The sequence below is a fragment of the Petaurus breviceps genome, unplaced genomic scaffold (assembly GCF_028583685.1).
Source record: "Petaurus breviceps papuanus isolate PSGF00001 unplaced genomic scaffold, PetGlider_PUasm1.0 178, whole genome shotgun sequence".
Taxonomy (NCBI): domain Eukaryota; kingdom Metazoa; phylum Chordata; class Mammalia; order Diprotodontia; family Petauridae; genus Petaurus; species Petaurus breviceps.
In genome coordinates this window covers 24,076,649-24,089,198 of record NW_027185777.1, presented here as the reverse complement: position 1 = coordinate 24,089,198, position 12,550 = coordinate 24,076,649, and the positions used below count along the sequence as shown (strand labels likewise).

Sequence of the window (12,550 nt, the reverse complement as noted above, 5' to 3'; positions counted from 1 at the left end):
ACACACACACACACACACACACACACACACACACACACACACACACAAGAAAGGATGAGAATGGGGGAAGATGGACAAAGTATTTACATAATATGCAAAGCATACAATAAAAAGGCATTTATTTGTCATGTTAATGCTGAAAGTAAGATTTGCCTACTATGTGCTCTAATGTATGTAAATCACATTATAGCACATCCCTCACTTATAGCACCTTGGCCCAAGAAGTAGGAACTTATTGAGAACTTAAATATTTTATATAAAGTTAATGCCTCTTTCCTCTCTTCTTCCCACCCCACCCCTTTTTAAAAAAAATAAATTAAACTCAGAGAAAATAAGTGATCTGCTAGTGGAATCACAGGTAGTAAATAAGCAGAGCTGGGATTTCAACCCAGATTCTCCTATTCCAGAGCCAGTGTCATTTACACATTGCCTCTTAGGGCCAAGGACAGAAAAGAGATTTTGTTGTATAGTATTAAGACCTTGTTGAAAATCTGTAACTAGATCAGAAAAACATTGATGGCACAGACACTGAGATGTGAAAATAATTTTCATATTTGTACCCCCATGATGACATTTTATACTATACTGACGTACTGTGTAATTTATCATACCTGTGGAATGATAAATTAGCAAAAACTTTAATTTAATAAATTCTTAAGAATTTTTTTACCAGGTACATTATTAAAGTATCAACTTAAAAATAACTATTTCTTAGGTGTTTCTTGAGTTCATGAACCAGTTTTAGAATTTTTCGAATGACTTACTTAATCATAGTAGAGAATTCTCTTGAAGTTAATAAATTTTAATATTATTTTTACAAAATACTACTGTTATTAGGCTTTTGCTGGCTCACATATGACTTTTAGTGAAAAAAAAGTTATCAGGCTGGGATTTGGAAAAACTAAGTCACTAAATAACATTCTCCTAACTCAGGGCAAGTCATCAACTTTCTCTAGAACTTAGATTTTGAGGGTCTTCAGATTTAGAGCTAGAAGGGACTGGATTTAGAATGCTTTGAGAAAATAAATTTTATTTATAACTATGTAGTCAATACACAAATTAGGACAAAATGGAAGTAATTCTTTTGCTTAAAATATTCAGTCTATGGAATTTAAGAGCTCTTTGGATTTCTTGATTCATTAATGAAATCTTAGTAAGTTAATGTAACAAGATATTCCTAGATGTCATTTCTCAGCATAATAGTAGAAACTAGTAGGGAGCATCAAACGAGTAAAGAGAAGGCATTGTGAAACACTTTGTAAATGTGGGATCAGACTGCCAAGGAAGCATTGATTGTTTTGAGGGGGTTATAAAGCTTCAGAAGAATTTTGTAGTGTGAAGATTTGGTGTTGACCAAGACACAACCTCCTAGGGCTTGGGTGGAGTTGAGAGGTTGGTAAGTCCATCTTCCTTGAGTAGACTTTTAGGTAGGAAGACAATGTAAATCCACCCAGATGGCTAATGCAACTGCCCTTCACTTACCCATTCAAAGAAAAAGTCACTCAGATGTCATTTCATTCAGGAAGGGAATCTTTATTTTAGTACATTGCCAGAATTGTTGGTTTAACTTTTGTGATATTAATGCCTTGCTCCCCCCATTCCTACCCTTCTTTCTTCCTTTCTACCTAACAGAAACTAGTCTGGGTTATTTTTCTTTTCTTTTTAATTAAAACCAAGCCTAATGGTTTCATTTGGATAGGCATGTGCTCATAGTTTAATTTGACCTGCTAACTTTGCATGTTAGGTTTTTTGCTCATTGGGCTTTACCTTAAAATTACTCAGTGAAATGTTTTGACTATGCAATGAATTTTTCTCATAAGGTAAGGCCTTCCATTAAACTGTTCCATTTGAGTCCATCAGTATTATCCAAACATAATTTCACTCTTTTATAAGAAATCATATGAAACCAATATATAGAAAACTCATAAATACAAACTCCCTCTCTTTCCTTGTATATAAATGCATAATAACCAATAATAAAATCGTTATATATGGGCTGGAAGCACCTACAAAATCAATTCTTTGTTTTGTAGCTGAAGCTAGCATGTTCATACTACTAAACTATATTTTTCTTTTTTTATTAAAATAGATTTTAAAAGTATTTTTGGATCTTATTTATTTATATATTCCCTCTATCTTTCACCTTTGTCATCTCTTATGGCAAAGAATTTAAAAAAGAAAAAGGAAAGAAAGAAAACAAAGAGGAAGGGGGGCGGGAATCAGTAAGCCCAATCTGTACATTGGAAAAAATCTGACAGTATATTCAATATTCTACACCCATGGACCATACTATACCTCTGCAAAGGAATGGGGAGGGGGGACCAAATCTCTTATTTGGGACTAACATTTGAACCTTATTTTTAAAAAAAGGAATAATAAATGGGATATTACACTTATTTTCACAACATCTCTGTAAGAAAAGAAAAGGCAACCCCACTCCTTATTTATAAGAAGAAGAATGGGGGTAGAACAAGTTTAAATGCCTTGCCCAAAATAGTTTGGTAAAATCTGTGGCAAAATCAACAGTACTTCTGTGGTTTCCTAACTCCCACTCTGTGAAGTCCTGCCCAGCCCCACAACATCTTTGTCAAATGTATAAAATACCACTTTTCTAGGACTCTGCCAAATACATGGTCTGTCTCTGAATGTCTGTGTGACATCAGGATAATACTGTGGTTTATTTCATAGTCCACTACAGATTTTTTTTGATGACAGGATATAATGTATGGATGTGTGTGTATATAGCAATACTATCTCCTTCATATATCATGTGCATCTAATCTTGTAAACTCCCAACTCCCCATGTATTCACATAATATGTTTCATCTTGCTGATAGTTGTCATCAAAAAAGACCTGCATAAACACTTCACTGAAGTGTGACAAAAATAACATTTTCTCAAGCTATCTACAATTTTTTAAATGACATATCTATAGCTTCTGTAGAATATATTGTACAGCACTAGAATAATGTTTCAAGATGTGTCATCAGATAACCCTATGATGTAGAGTTACCATACCACATTTCTTATACTAGTTCCCAAAAGGAAAGAGCAAACCTGTGTATAGACACAAGTATAATTATAGCTGCTGTTTAAATGGGATCAAAGAAAGGTATTTTCCTTCATAAAATGCAGCTGCTAGTGTGTGTTGGAAGTTCTTGCATAATTTTTTAGCTACTTGGTTTGAGATCAACTTGGTAACTGATATGATATACTGTGTTTCCCCAATAATAAGACCTATCCCGAAAATAAGCCCTCCCCTTACTGTGTAAGATTCCTCGAAAATAAGCCCTCCCCCAAAAATAAGCCCTATTGAGATTGCTACTGTAGTGAAGGTGATCCCCTGCGCTACCCCCCCCGATGAAACGCATGCCGCGCTCTGAGCTGCATCCAATCAGAGCTGCAGCAGTGAGCGCGTCATCCTGTTCTTTATTGAATTCATTATTGAATAAAGGTACATTTTTTTGTTCACATTTACCTGTTTATTAAAATTGCTGTCAATGTTCATTAAAATAAGCCCTCCCCTGAAAATAAGCCCTCTGGTGTTTTTCTGTCCAAAAAAATTTAATAAGACAGTGTCTTATTATCGGGGAAACATGGTAGGTAGTTTTAGATCTCTTACCAGGATATTAAGTAATGTATTATTGCCATATTAAAATGAAACACCTAAATGAGTTTATGAAGAATGATGTAATTATCATTTTATTCATCTTTCATAATTCAGTAACATTTACTGAATCAGTCTATATGATTTTTATGATAAGTTTACCCTAAAGTTTCCTGAGCTCTCTATAAATATACTGGGGAGCTCTCTCACTGTTCCCCCCAAGTGAGAGTTCTTACCATAGAGACAAATGTTGATTGATTGCTTGCTATGGGTAGGATTCCATGTCCAGTAATAGAGTAAGCAATAGAGTAATACAGTCAGCTAAACCCTGTAAGAGTCATGCTTTCTTTTAAGTCATGCATAAAAGTGGCCACCAAAGAAATACAGGGAGAAGGTACATTCCTTGCTCAGGATAAAAGACCTAAGTATACCTCTGAGTGAACGAAGTCTAAACGTGTTTGATGAAGCACTAGTATGTTGGAATGCCTTTAAATTTTTTTAATTGATGATTTAAAAAAAAAATAGTGTCCCTTTTGAGTAACAGTTCCCCCACCCCACCCAAACGCCATCAAAGATGGGTGACATAGAATGCACTATTCCATGTCTGTTGTCTGCCTCTTTACTGGGAGGAAGCAAGTGTTTCATCATTAGCCCTTTGGAATCGAAAATTGTCATTATGTTAATATGAATTCTGATGTCTTAAAAGACACTAAAGTGTTCTTAAAAGAATGTCTTAAAAGAACCCTAAAGTGTTCTCCTTTACTTTTTTGTGATCCTTATGTATTGTTCCCTTGGTTCTGCTGCTTTCTTTGTTCTGTGCCTCTTACCAACAAGTTTCTTTGAATTCTTCACATTTGTCAGTTCCATTGTATAGCTTGAGTACCTTTTTATTCAACCAGTAGAAAGCCTTGGGTCTGTTGTGATCATTTATTAATGTTTATCCCTGATTAAGGAAAAACTCAAAAGGCAAAATGGATATAGTAACTTACTTATATTACAGTAGTTTTATGTGGTGTTTTGTCAAATAGCTTAACTTTATAATAAGACTAATTTATTTTTACCCCTTTCTTTTTTAGGGTGAAAATCCAATTTACAAGAGTGCAGTGACAACTGTGGTCAACCCTAAGTATGAGGGCAAATGAACAGGCTTATGCAAGTCCACAACATTGTCTGCAGGGGCAGTTTTTATAGTCACAATAAGATAGCTTTAGGGCAATACTGCAGTGGTTTTACTAACTCATTACATGTGTTTCCTATGCAGGTTTTGAAAATGTACAGTATGTATAATTTTTTTTTGCAAATACAGTTACAATCAGTGCCAGGGACTGACAGAAAACTTGAGATAGGATCTTGATCCTAGTCAGCTGAGGTCACATTGTGCCTTTTTGACCTTTTCCCTCCTGAGCTATTGATACCTAGGTCTTTAGGAAATAGAAGATACTGCTAAGAATACTTTGAGAGGGAAATGGTTAAAGTAATCAGCATGATGAGGTCTATCCATTAAGTATTAAATGGAATTTTAGCTTTACAAAAAATATCAGGGCTTGAGTTTGCAAATACATTGAATCCAAAGTAATTGCTTACTTATTAGCTTAGTTAGAAATATTGCTTTTAAACTTATGTTATTAAGATAGGCACCTCTGATTGATTACATTGCTGTAATTTAAGCAAGTTGAGAATTAAATGCATAAAAAGTTTTTAAAATATTTGATTAGTATTTTCCTGCTGACTACAGGAAGACTAAAAAAATGTGGAATGAAATGAAAGTATTAGGAAGGAGAAAAATAGCTTTAAAAAAACAATCTATATGCTGTTTTCAAGAGTTACTGGTTTGTATACAGTAACAGCAATATTGTTCATTGAAGAATTATAAATGACTTAGCTATTCTCACCAATACAATGATCTAAGACAATCCCAAAGGACTAATGAGGAAGCATACTATCCGCCTCCAGAGAAAGGACTGATGCTGTCTGAATATAGACTGAAGCAAGCTATTTTTCACTTTCTTTAATTTTTTTTTCTTTTATTTGAATTTTCTTGTACAAAATGACTAATCTGGAAATGTTTTACACAATTGCACATGTATAACCTATATCTGATCGCTTACCATCAGCGTTGGGGGAAGGTATAGAATTTGAAATTCAAAAGTTTAAATATGTTTTTTTTTTTTAAATTTAAGTTACTGGTGCCTAGTAACTTCTATGCCTTTATTTGTAAATTCAAGCCAGGATCTATAATTACTGCAAACTATCCTGCAAAGCAGTCCTTGAAAAATATTATTTACATAAAGGCCTTAATTCATGTGGTGTCTGCTGACTGGGGACTTTTTAGTTTAAAATGCTTTTATTTTATTTTGTTGAAAGCCTGGTGCTTTTGGTCACCGTTTCTAATCTTTAATGTATTTGATTACCATTTTTTGTAAAATTTTGTATTGACACTTTTCTTTTGCCACCTGAGCTGTAAATTCTGCCTTTTCAGCAAACACAGGAGGTTTTACTGTGGTACACAGGACGATCGTTGCTCTCCTCTCTTATTTTCAACAAGTGCCATAACAGAGCATTGTACATTTGCCTCTGGCCATTTGAATTGCCCGTCTTGTTCCCTACTAGTCACATTCTCGTTTTAAGTGCCTTTTTGTTTTAACAGTTGTTCACTTTTTACAGTGCTATTGAAGTTATTTATTGAATAAAAATGCCTAAAATACCCTAATAAAATTTGTTCTCTTTGTATTATATGTTCTTCTTTCCTCCACCCCAAAATTGTTGATAGTTTGAACACGGAGGTGGCGAGATTGATGCCTAAGGATGCAGACTAATATTCTGGAAATGTTGGTGCTAGGGTACTAGAGAATGAGTTCCTGACTTGTTTCTTCATAAGCATTGTGTAGGACTAGGAAACAAAGGAGCAACCCTTAAAGCTGGGACAGATGCACCCCAAAAGGAGGAATGGCCCCTTGTGCCCTGGGACAACTCTCATAACCCCTTGCAAGGTACACAAATGGAACAGGTTGAGGAAGAGAGGAAATGGGGAGAGAATCATGGAGATAATGAAGACAGAGAGCAGAAAGGCAGATGGAAGTAGTGAGCCCATCTGTCCAGGAATATTATAGAAGGCATTCCACTGGATGGGAGGTGATGTCTAAAGCTCTTTCCAGTTCTCAGATTCTCGCTAGCAGCTGTTCTGTATCCAGCTGTCCTCCTTTCTTGAGGACAGCCCACTCAGCAGATATGTGATAGGCCATACTTTTGCAAAGTATGGTAGAAGAATCCCTGAGGAAGGGCTCAGAGATGTGATGGGGTGATTGATAAAAAGTTCAGGTATTCCACACGACTGCCAATGGAGCATGTGGTCTAACTTGTCACTATAAAACCCTTTCCAGCTGTTATACCAACTAGTTTTTTCCCAATTATGTTTGCTAAATATTAAATTCTTTGCCCAATTTTATTTCTAGGCTTATCAAACACCAATCTTTTTACACATTTGGTGGCATGTCCATTGCATAGATACAATTCATTTGGTATGTTTCTCTTTCTCTCCCAGTACAAGAGGTCTTGAAGCTTTATAATATGGGAGATAAATTGTACCTTACAAATTGATACTTTGTCTTATTTTTCTAGGTAGATTTTGTGATTCTGTTTCATTCTTGAATCTCCATTTTTAAAATTTTCATTAAAATATAATTTGGAAAATGTCATTTTTTACTATATTCACCTGACTTTTGAACATGTAATGTTCCTTAGTTATTATTTAGATCCCCCTTTGTTTTGGTTAACGTGATTTTATAGATGTCCTCATATAGGTCCTATACATTCCTATGTAAGTTAATTCCCAAATGTTTCATAGTTTCTGTTATTGTATTTGGATAATTTTTATCTTTATTAATAAGAATGTAGATGATTTTATGGGCTAATTTCATATTCTGCAACTCTTGATTTTTAGGTTTAGATGATTGAGTTTTCTAGACTATCCAGTCATCTCTAAATAATAACATTTTGGCCCTTTATTTCCCATATTAATCCCTCTATTAATATTGTTATTTCTTACTATATTTGCTAGAATTTCTAGTAGCAAATCAAATGAAAATGGTAAGTTGAGAAATCCTTGCTTTGTACTTTTTTATAGGAAATGTTTCTAAAATTTTTCTATTGCATATTGTATTGATTCTGGACTTATGATAATCTTTTACTGTGTTGAAGAAAACTCCCTCTGTTGTTCTTTTTAGAGTCTTTACCATCAATAAATGTTGAATTTTATCAAAGGCTTTTTTCTGTATCAAGTGATACATATTTTCAGCTTTTTGGATTGTATATTTTATTATGTTACCTATGTTTCTCACATGAATTAGCATTATACAGGTTTATCTCGGCTAATGCTAAATCATTTTCTTAGTAGCTTCCTACCCTCATGTTCCAGGTCATCTTGTGGGGAGGCGTCTTGGAGGTGAGGCTGGGTCAGCTTCAATGGATGGACGGTGCTCTATGCTTTTCCATCAGGCCTTGTGTTTCATCAGGGTGGGCATGGGTGTTGTGTGGGGTGGGAGTTGGGAAGGACCTGGGATCTATATAAATAATGGTGGCTGGTCTTGTGCTTCATTTAAATGGAGGGGATAGGTCCTGAGTTTATTTAAATAGTACAGGGTTCTATCCTCAAATAAGTTATGGTGGGGTCAGGTACTTCAGCAGATGGTCCAGACTGGGAGCCTTGCTGCAAATGGATGTAGACAGTGAGTCAGAGGATAATCCCAAGTCCTACTGGTTGCAGGGCTGCCCTGAGGTCCCTGTCAGCCAAAGTTGAAATGGTCAACATGTAACATAAGAGGGAGAAGCTCCTGACAATCCCCTGGGCAGCAGAGGACATGTAGGTGATCAGCACACGATGTGTGTGTGGGACTCAGGATACATATATGATCAACCAGTGGTGAGCCCATGACCAGCTGTGTGCAGGATTAGGCAGATGACCAGCATCTGAAGTACCCTGTGGTCAGCTAGCAGGTACCATGTGTGCGTGATCTTCTGGTGCTGAGCCCAAGGATGATTTACATTGCCGTAGCCATTGTTTGTGGATGTTCTCTGGTACTGCTTTCCTCACTTCATGTATGTTTTCCTGAATAATTCCTATTTGCCATAGTTCTTGTTTCACAATCACATTTAACAGATTTTGTTTAATATACTTCATCAGAATACAGCAGATCTGGTGATAAAAACTAGACAGAATTAGATCATTTGAATGTTTTCTTAAATGTAGTACGTCTTGACTTTTGTGGCATAAACATGTTTCCTGGAGGTAAGTTGTGATCCTGAAAATAAAGCAACAGGTAGGTAGATTTTTGAAAATTCAAATCCCAGAATTACCTACATTTACAAACATTTAAATGTATGTTAATGCTCAGTGGGCAAATTGGTAAATGTTTCTTGGGATTTTGCAAAGCCCTCTTAAGTGAACTTCCACTCTCAACACCATGGCATTTTTTTTGAAAGCTACTAAATTCAGATATTCCTGTCAGATATGAATGCTGCTCAAAGAGATTTGGCCTTGTAGATAATCATGAAACTGCTAAAGAGAGGCTATCTAACATTAAGAACTAAACAAGTACAAGGTCAAGGGGAATTCCTGCAGATCCCCTGTCCTCTACCACCTGCTGATGTTCTCCTGGCTACTCTCATTGGCAAACTTTATCAGACTGTATAATTATCTAATTTCAGTAGATACATGCTTCTCTTTGTGCTGTGATGAAGGTGGGGAACCTAGTATTCAATAGCTTGTCTTTGAATGGTGCCTAGAAGCCACTTGCATTTATTTAGAAGAAGGTGCTCTGTGAATGTTTAATTAATGAGTGAATTTCCTTGATAGAGTGCTAGATAAGAGCTATCTTCTAAATTACTTTTTTTCCCCTGGAAATAGAAAGGGGAAACTGACCTTTATACTCACTGATAGCTAAATTTTCCTTTTAATAAAGGCCAGATTAATCTGGCCCTTTTTGGTGTAGGGGTGATGGGGGTTGCCTCTAGCCACCTAATGTTTTGCCTTTTTATTTTTTTTCTCTCCTTCATGTGCTGGCTATTCTTGTCCTTTCCCTTTCTAAATACTCTCAAATGATTTCAGAATTAGGAAGCATTTCTGCATGATCCTGCTACAATGCAAATAAAGTTGCCCCAAAGGTCATTTAGAAGAGCCAGCTGGTACAGTGTGGTATTGAACTGATAGGCAGAGGTTGTACCAGCAAATCCGTAAGAGAAGCCTGCCTCACATGGCTAAAGAGCCACTTCAGGAGCACTCCCCACCCCCACCCCTCACACTGTGCTGTACTAAAAAAAAAAAAAAAACTTGTTTAGTGTAGAGAATGATGATGAGGTGTCCACCCCACTGTGGTCTGGGGGACATAAACTCAGTGTAGAAATTTCTTCCACTATTATAGATTAACCACTAATTTCTAACTTAGGGTTTTTAGAGAAGTTTTCTGGGAGCATTGAAAGGTGAAGTGACATGGTCACACAGATAATCTATAGCCATGGTGGGATTTGAAACCAGCTCATCACTCTAGCCAGTTATGCCATGCATATCTCCCAAAAGAATGACATGACAAAGCATGATATTATTTAAATTTTGAACTCCTCCCCCCCAAACACACATTTTTGGTCTTATGTCTTGATTTAGTTGTATCCCTTAGTCCTCTGGCTATACCATGTTGTAGTTCATTGCATTTATATCTTTCTTAGAAATAATAGGGTTTTTTTTACAATTATACACAGACACACATATATACCCACACAAGAAGTCACTAAAAAATAATTATTTACTTGCTTTACAACGTTAATATATCTCATTATAATGGATGCATAAACATCTTCCTAAGACTTAAATGTCAAACATGAGGACAAATTAAACAGGGTTTAGCATGCATTAGCAGGGCACATGAAGAGAAAGCTTCAATGGTAACTTCTCTTATTTTTCAAGAATACTAAGAATTTAAGCCTTACCTTCTAACTATGTTAGGTTGTAGAAGGTGTCAATGATCTTCCAAGGTTAGATTGATTTCATTCTGCTCTACAGTATATCAGTAACATACTAATTGATGGCAATGAATATACACCCACCATATTTACATAAATTTTGGAGACTTATATAATTCTTTAAAACATGACTATTAGCTGTCTAAAAGAATGTAAGTCTAAAAAAATCTGGCTTGGATTTACCATAAGACTATCCAAAATCCAGATATTAAAAATATGGGCAATTTATATTCCATTGATTATTTACACCCACTACAGGAAAATAGTTGAAAAATATATTTTTTAATTTGACTTGGAAATGCATTTTTTTAATTCTTTGCACAAGTCAAGTGAGATATTTTCACAAGTTATTGGTATCTACTCACCTCTATTTGGGGTGAAATGGTCCAAGCATTGACAACACGCATAAACCCTATAAAAGGAACATTTTTCATTTCTTTTATAACAATGTAATTTCAACATCTCAGAAATGTAAACTAAAAAAAGTCATTGTAAGCTTTAATACTGGGTCATGGGGCCAGCTAACTAGTCCTACAGTGGACAGAGTCCTAGACCTGGAGTCAGGAAGACCTGAATTAAAATCCTATCCCAGATGTTTTCTAGCTGGATAACCATGGGGAAGTATTAAACCTCTCTCTGCCTCAGCTTCTTCCTCAGTAAATTAGGGCTATAATAGCACTTATTTCCCTGAGTTGTTGTGAGTGTAAAGTAAGACATCTAAAATATTTTCCAAACCTTAAAGTGCTATACAAATGCAAGCCATCAGTATTATCATACCTTATGATTAGTATGCAGTGAGCTATGATGGAAAAAGCACTGTCTCTGGAGACAGGGCCTGGGTTCAAATCCTACCTCTGAAGCTTACTCTCTGTGTGAGCTAGGGAAAATCAGTTCATTTCTAGGCTTCAGTTTCCTCATTTGTAAGATAGGGAAAAGTTGGACCAGATGTCATCAGATGCCCCTTCAGCTCTAGATCTATGACTAATTATTCTATATTTACAATATAAGAATATATTGAATATGAATATAGCAAAATCAAAGAATCTTAGAACTGGGAGGATGCTTAGAGATCCCCTAATCCGGGTGAGGAACCTACAACTTTGAGGCCACATGTGACCCTCTAGGTACTCAAATGCCGCCCTTTTACTGAATCCAAACTTCACAGAACAAATCCCCTTAATAAAAGTACCTACCAAACTTGGACTTAAGTCAAAAGGCCTCACCCAAGGACCTAGAAGGCCACCCACCCCTGACCTAATTTGACTACAAAGTGCCATAACCACTTAGCATAAGATCTAAAAGCCAGGTTCTCAAACACTATTCCCACTCCACTATGCTGCCTCCCTTCTGAACTTAAGTATTAATTATACAGATAAATTTATGCATATGTGTGAACATCCATCCTTTTGATCCTGATATTTTGTCTTGCTCAAAAATAATTCTACCACTTTTTTACTGCTATTCTCAAATGTGACAACAGTTGTTCTCCTCATTTCATATCCATCCATTCCCTTAACTCTGCAGAATCGACTTCCCCCATCCATCTACTGAAACTGAGCTCTCCAGACTGATCCAGGACATGTTTCCAAATCTAAACACCTTTTTAATTCTTTCTCCACCTTTACCTTGCCAGGGCATTTGATATTGTTAACCTCCCAATACATTAAAGTCTCTTGTCTTGGCTTCCAGAACTTTGCACTTCTCATGTCCTCCTCAGTGCCTCTACTCTCTGCTGACCCTCTCTGCTTCTTCCTCTTCCTGTTTATATCTGCTTGTCTTCTCTGCTTCCCCCAAACGGTCTGAGGGTACCCTACAGGCTCTGACTTAGGTCCTTTTAAAAATGTTTATTTTCACCAATTAGTTCTTCCCTCTGTGCACATACATGACTATCAAATCTGCTGGCCATACACTGTCATTTGTGTTAGCATTTTT

General features: G+C 36.0%; 2 protein-coding genes across 3 annotated transcripts in view; one reads left to right on the top strand and one right to left on the bottom strand.

Moving 5' to 3' along the window:
• ITGB1 (integrin subunit beta 1) overlaps positions 1 to 6,322 on the top strand; it is a 54,829-nt gene extending 48,507 nt beyond the window's left edge. For both annotated transcript variants that reach the window (XM_069086466.1, XM_069086465.1), the window contains one exon: positions 4,684 to 6,322. In XM_069086466.1, the coding sequence (XP_068942567.1) occupies positions 4,684 to 4,749 (66 nt within the window). In that variant the 3' untranslated portion in view covers positions 4,750 to 6,322. The remainder of the gene's footprint in view (positions 1 to 4,683) is intronic.
• A 1,535-nt stretch (positions 6,323 to 7,857) lies between these two features.
• CCDC7 (coiled-coil domain containing 7) overlaps positions 7,858 to 12,550 on the bottom strand; it is a 172,200-nt gene continuing 167,507 nt past the window's right edge. Inside the window, exons 28-29 of the mRNA XM_069086464.1 lie at positions 10,984 to 11,030; positions 7,858 to 8,904 (exon numbers count right to left, since the gene is read on the bottom strand). Coding sequence (XP_068942565.1) covers positions 8,827 to 8,904; positions 10,984 to 11,030 — 125 coding nt within the window. The 3' untranslated portion in view covers positions 7,858 to 8,826. The remainder of the gene's footprint in view (positions 8,905 to 10,983; positions 11,031 to 12,550) is intronic.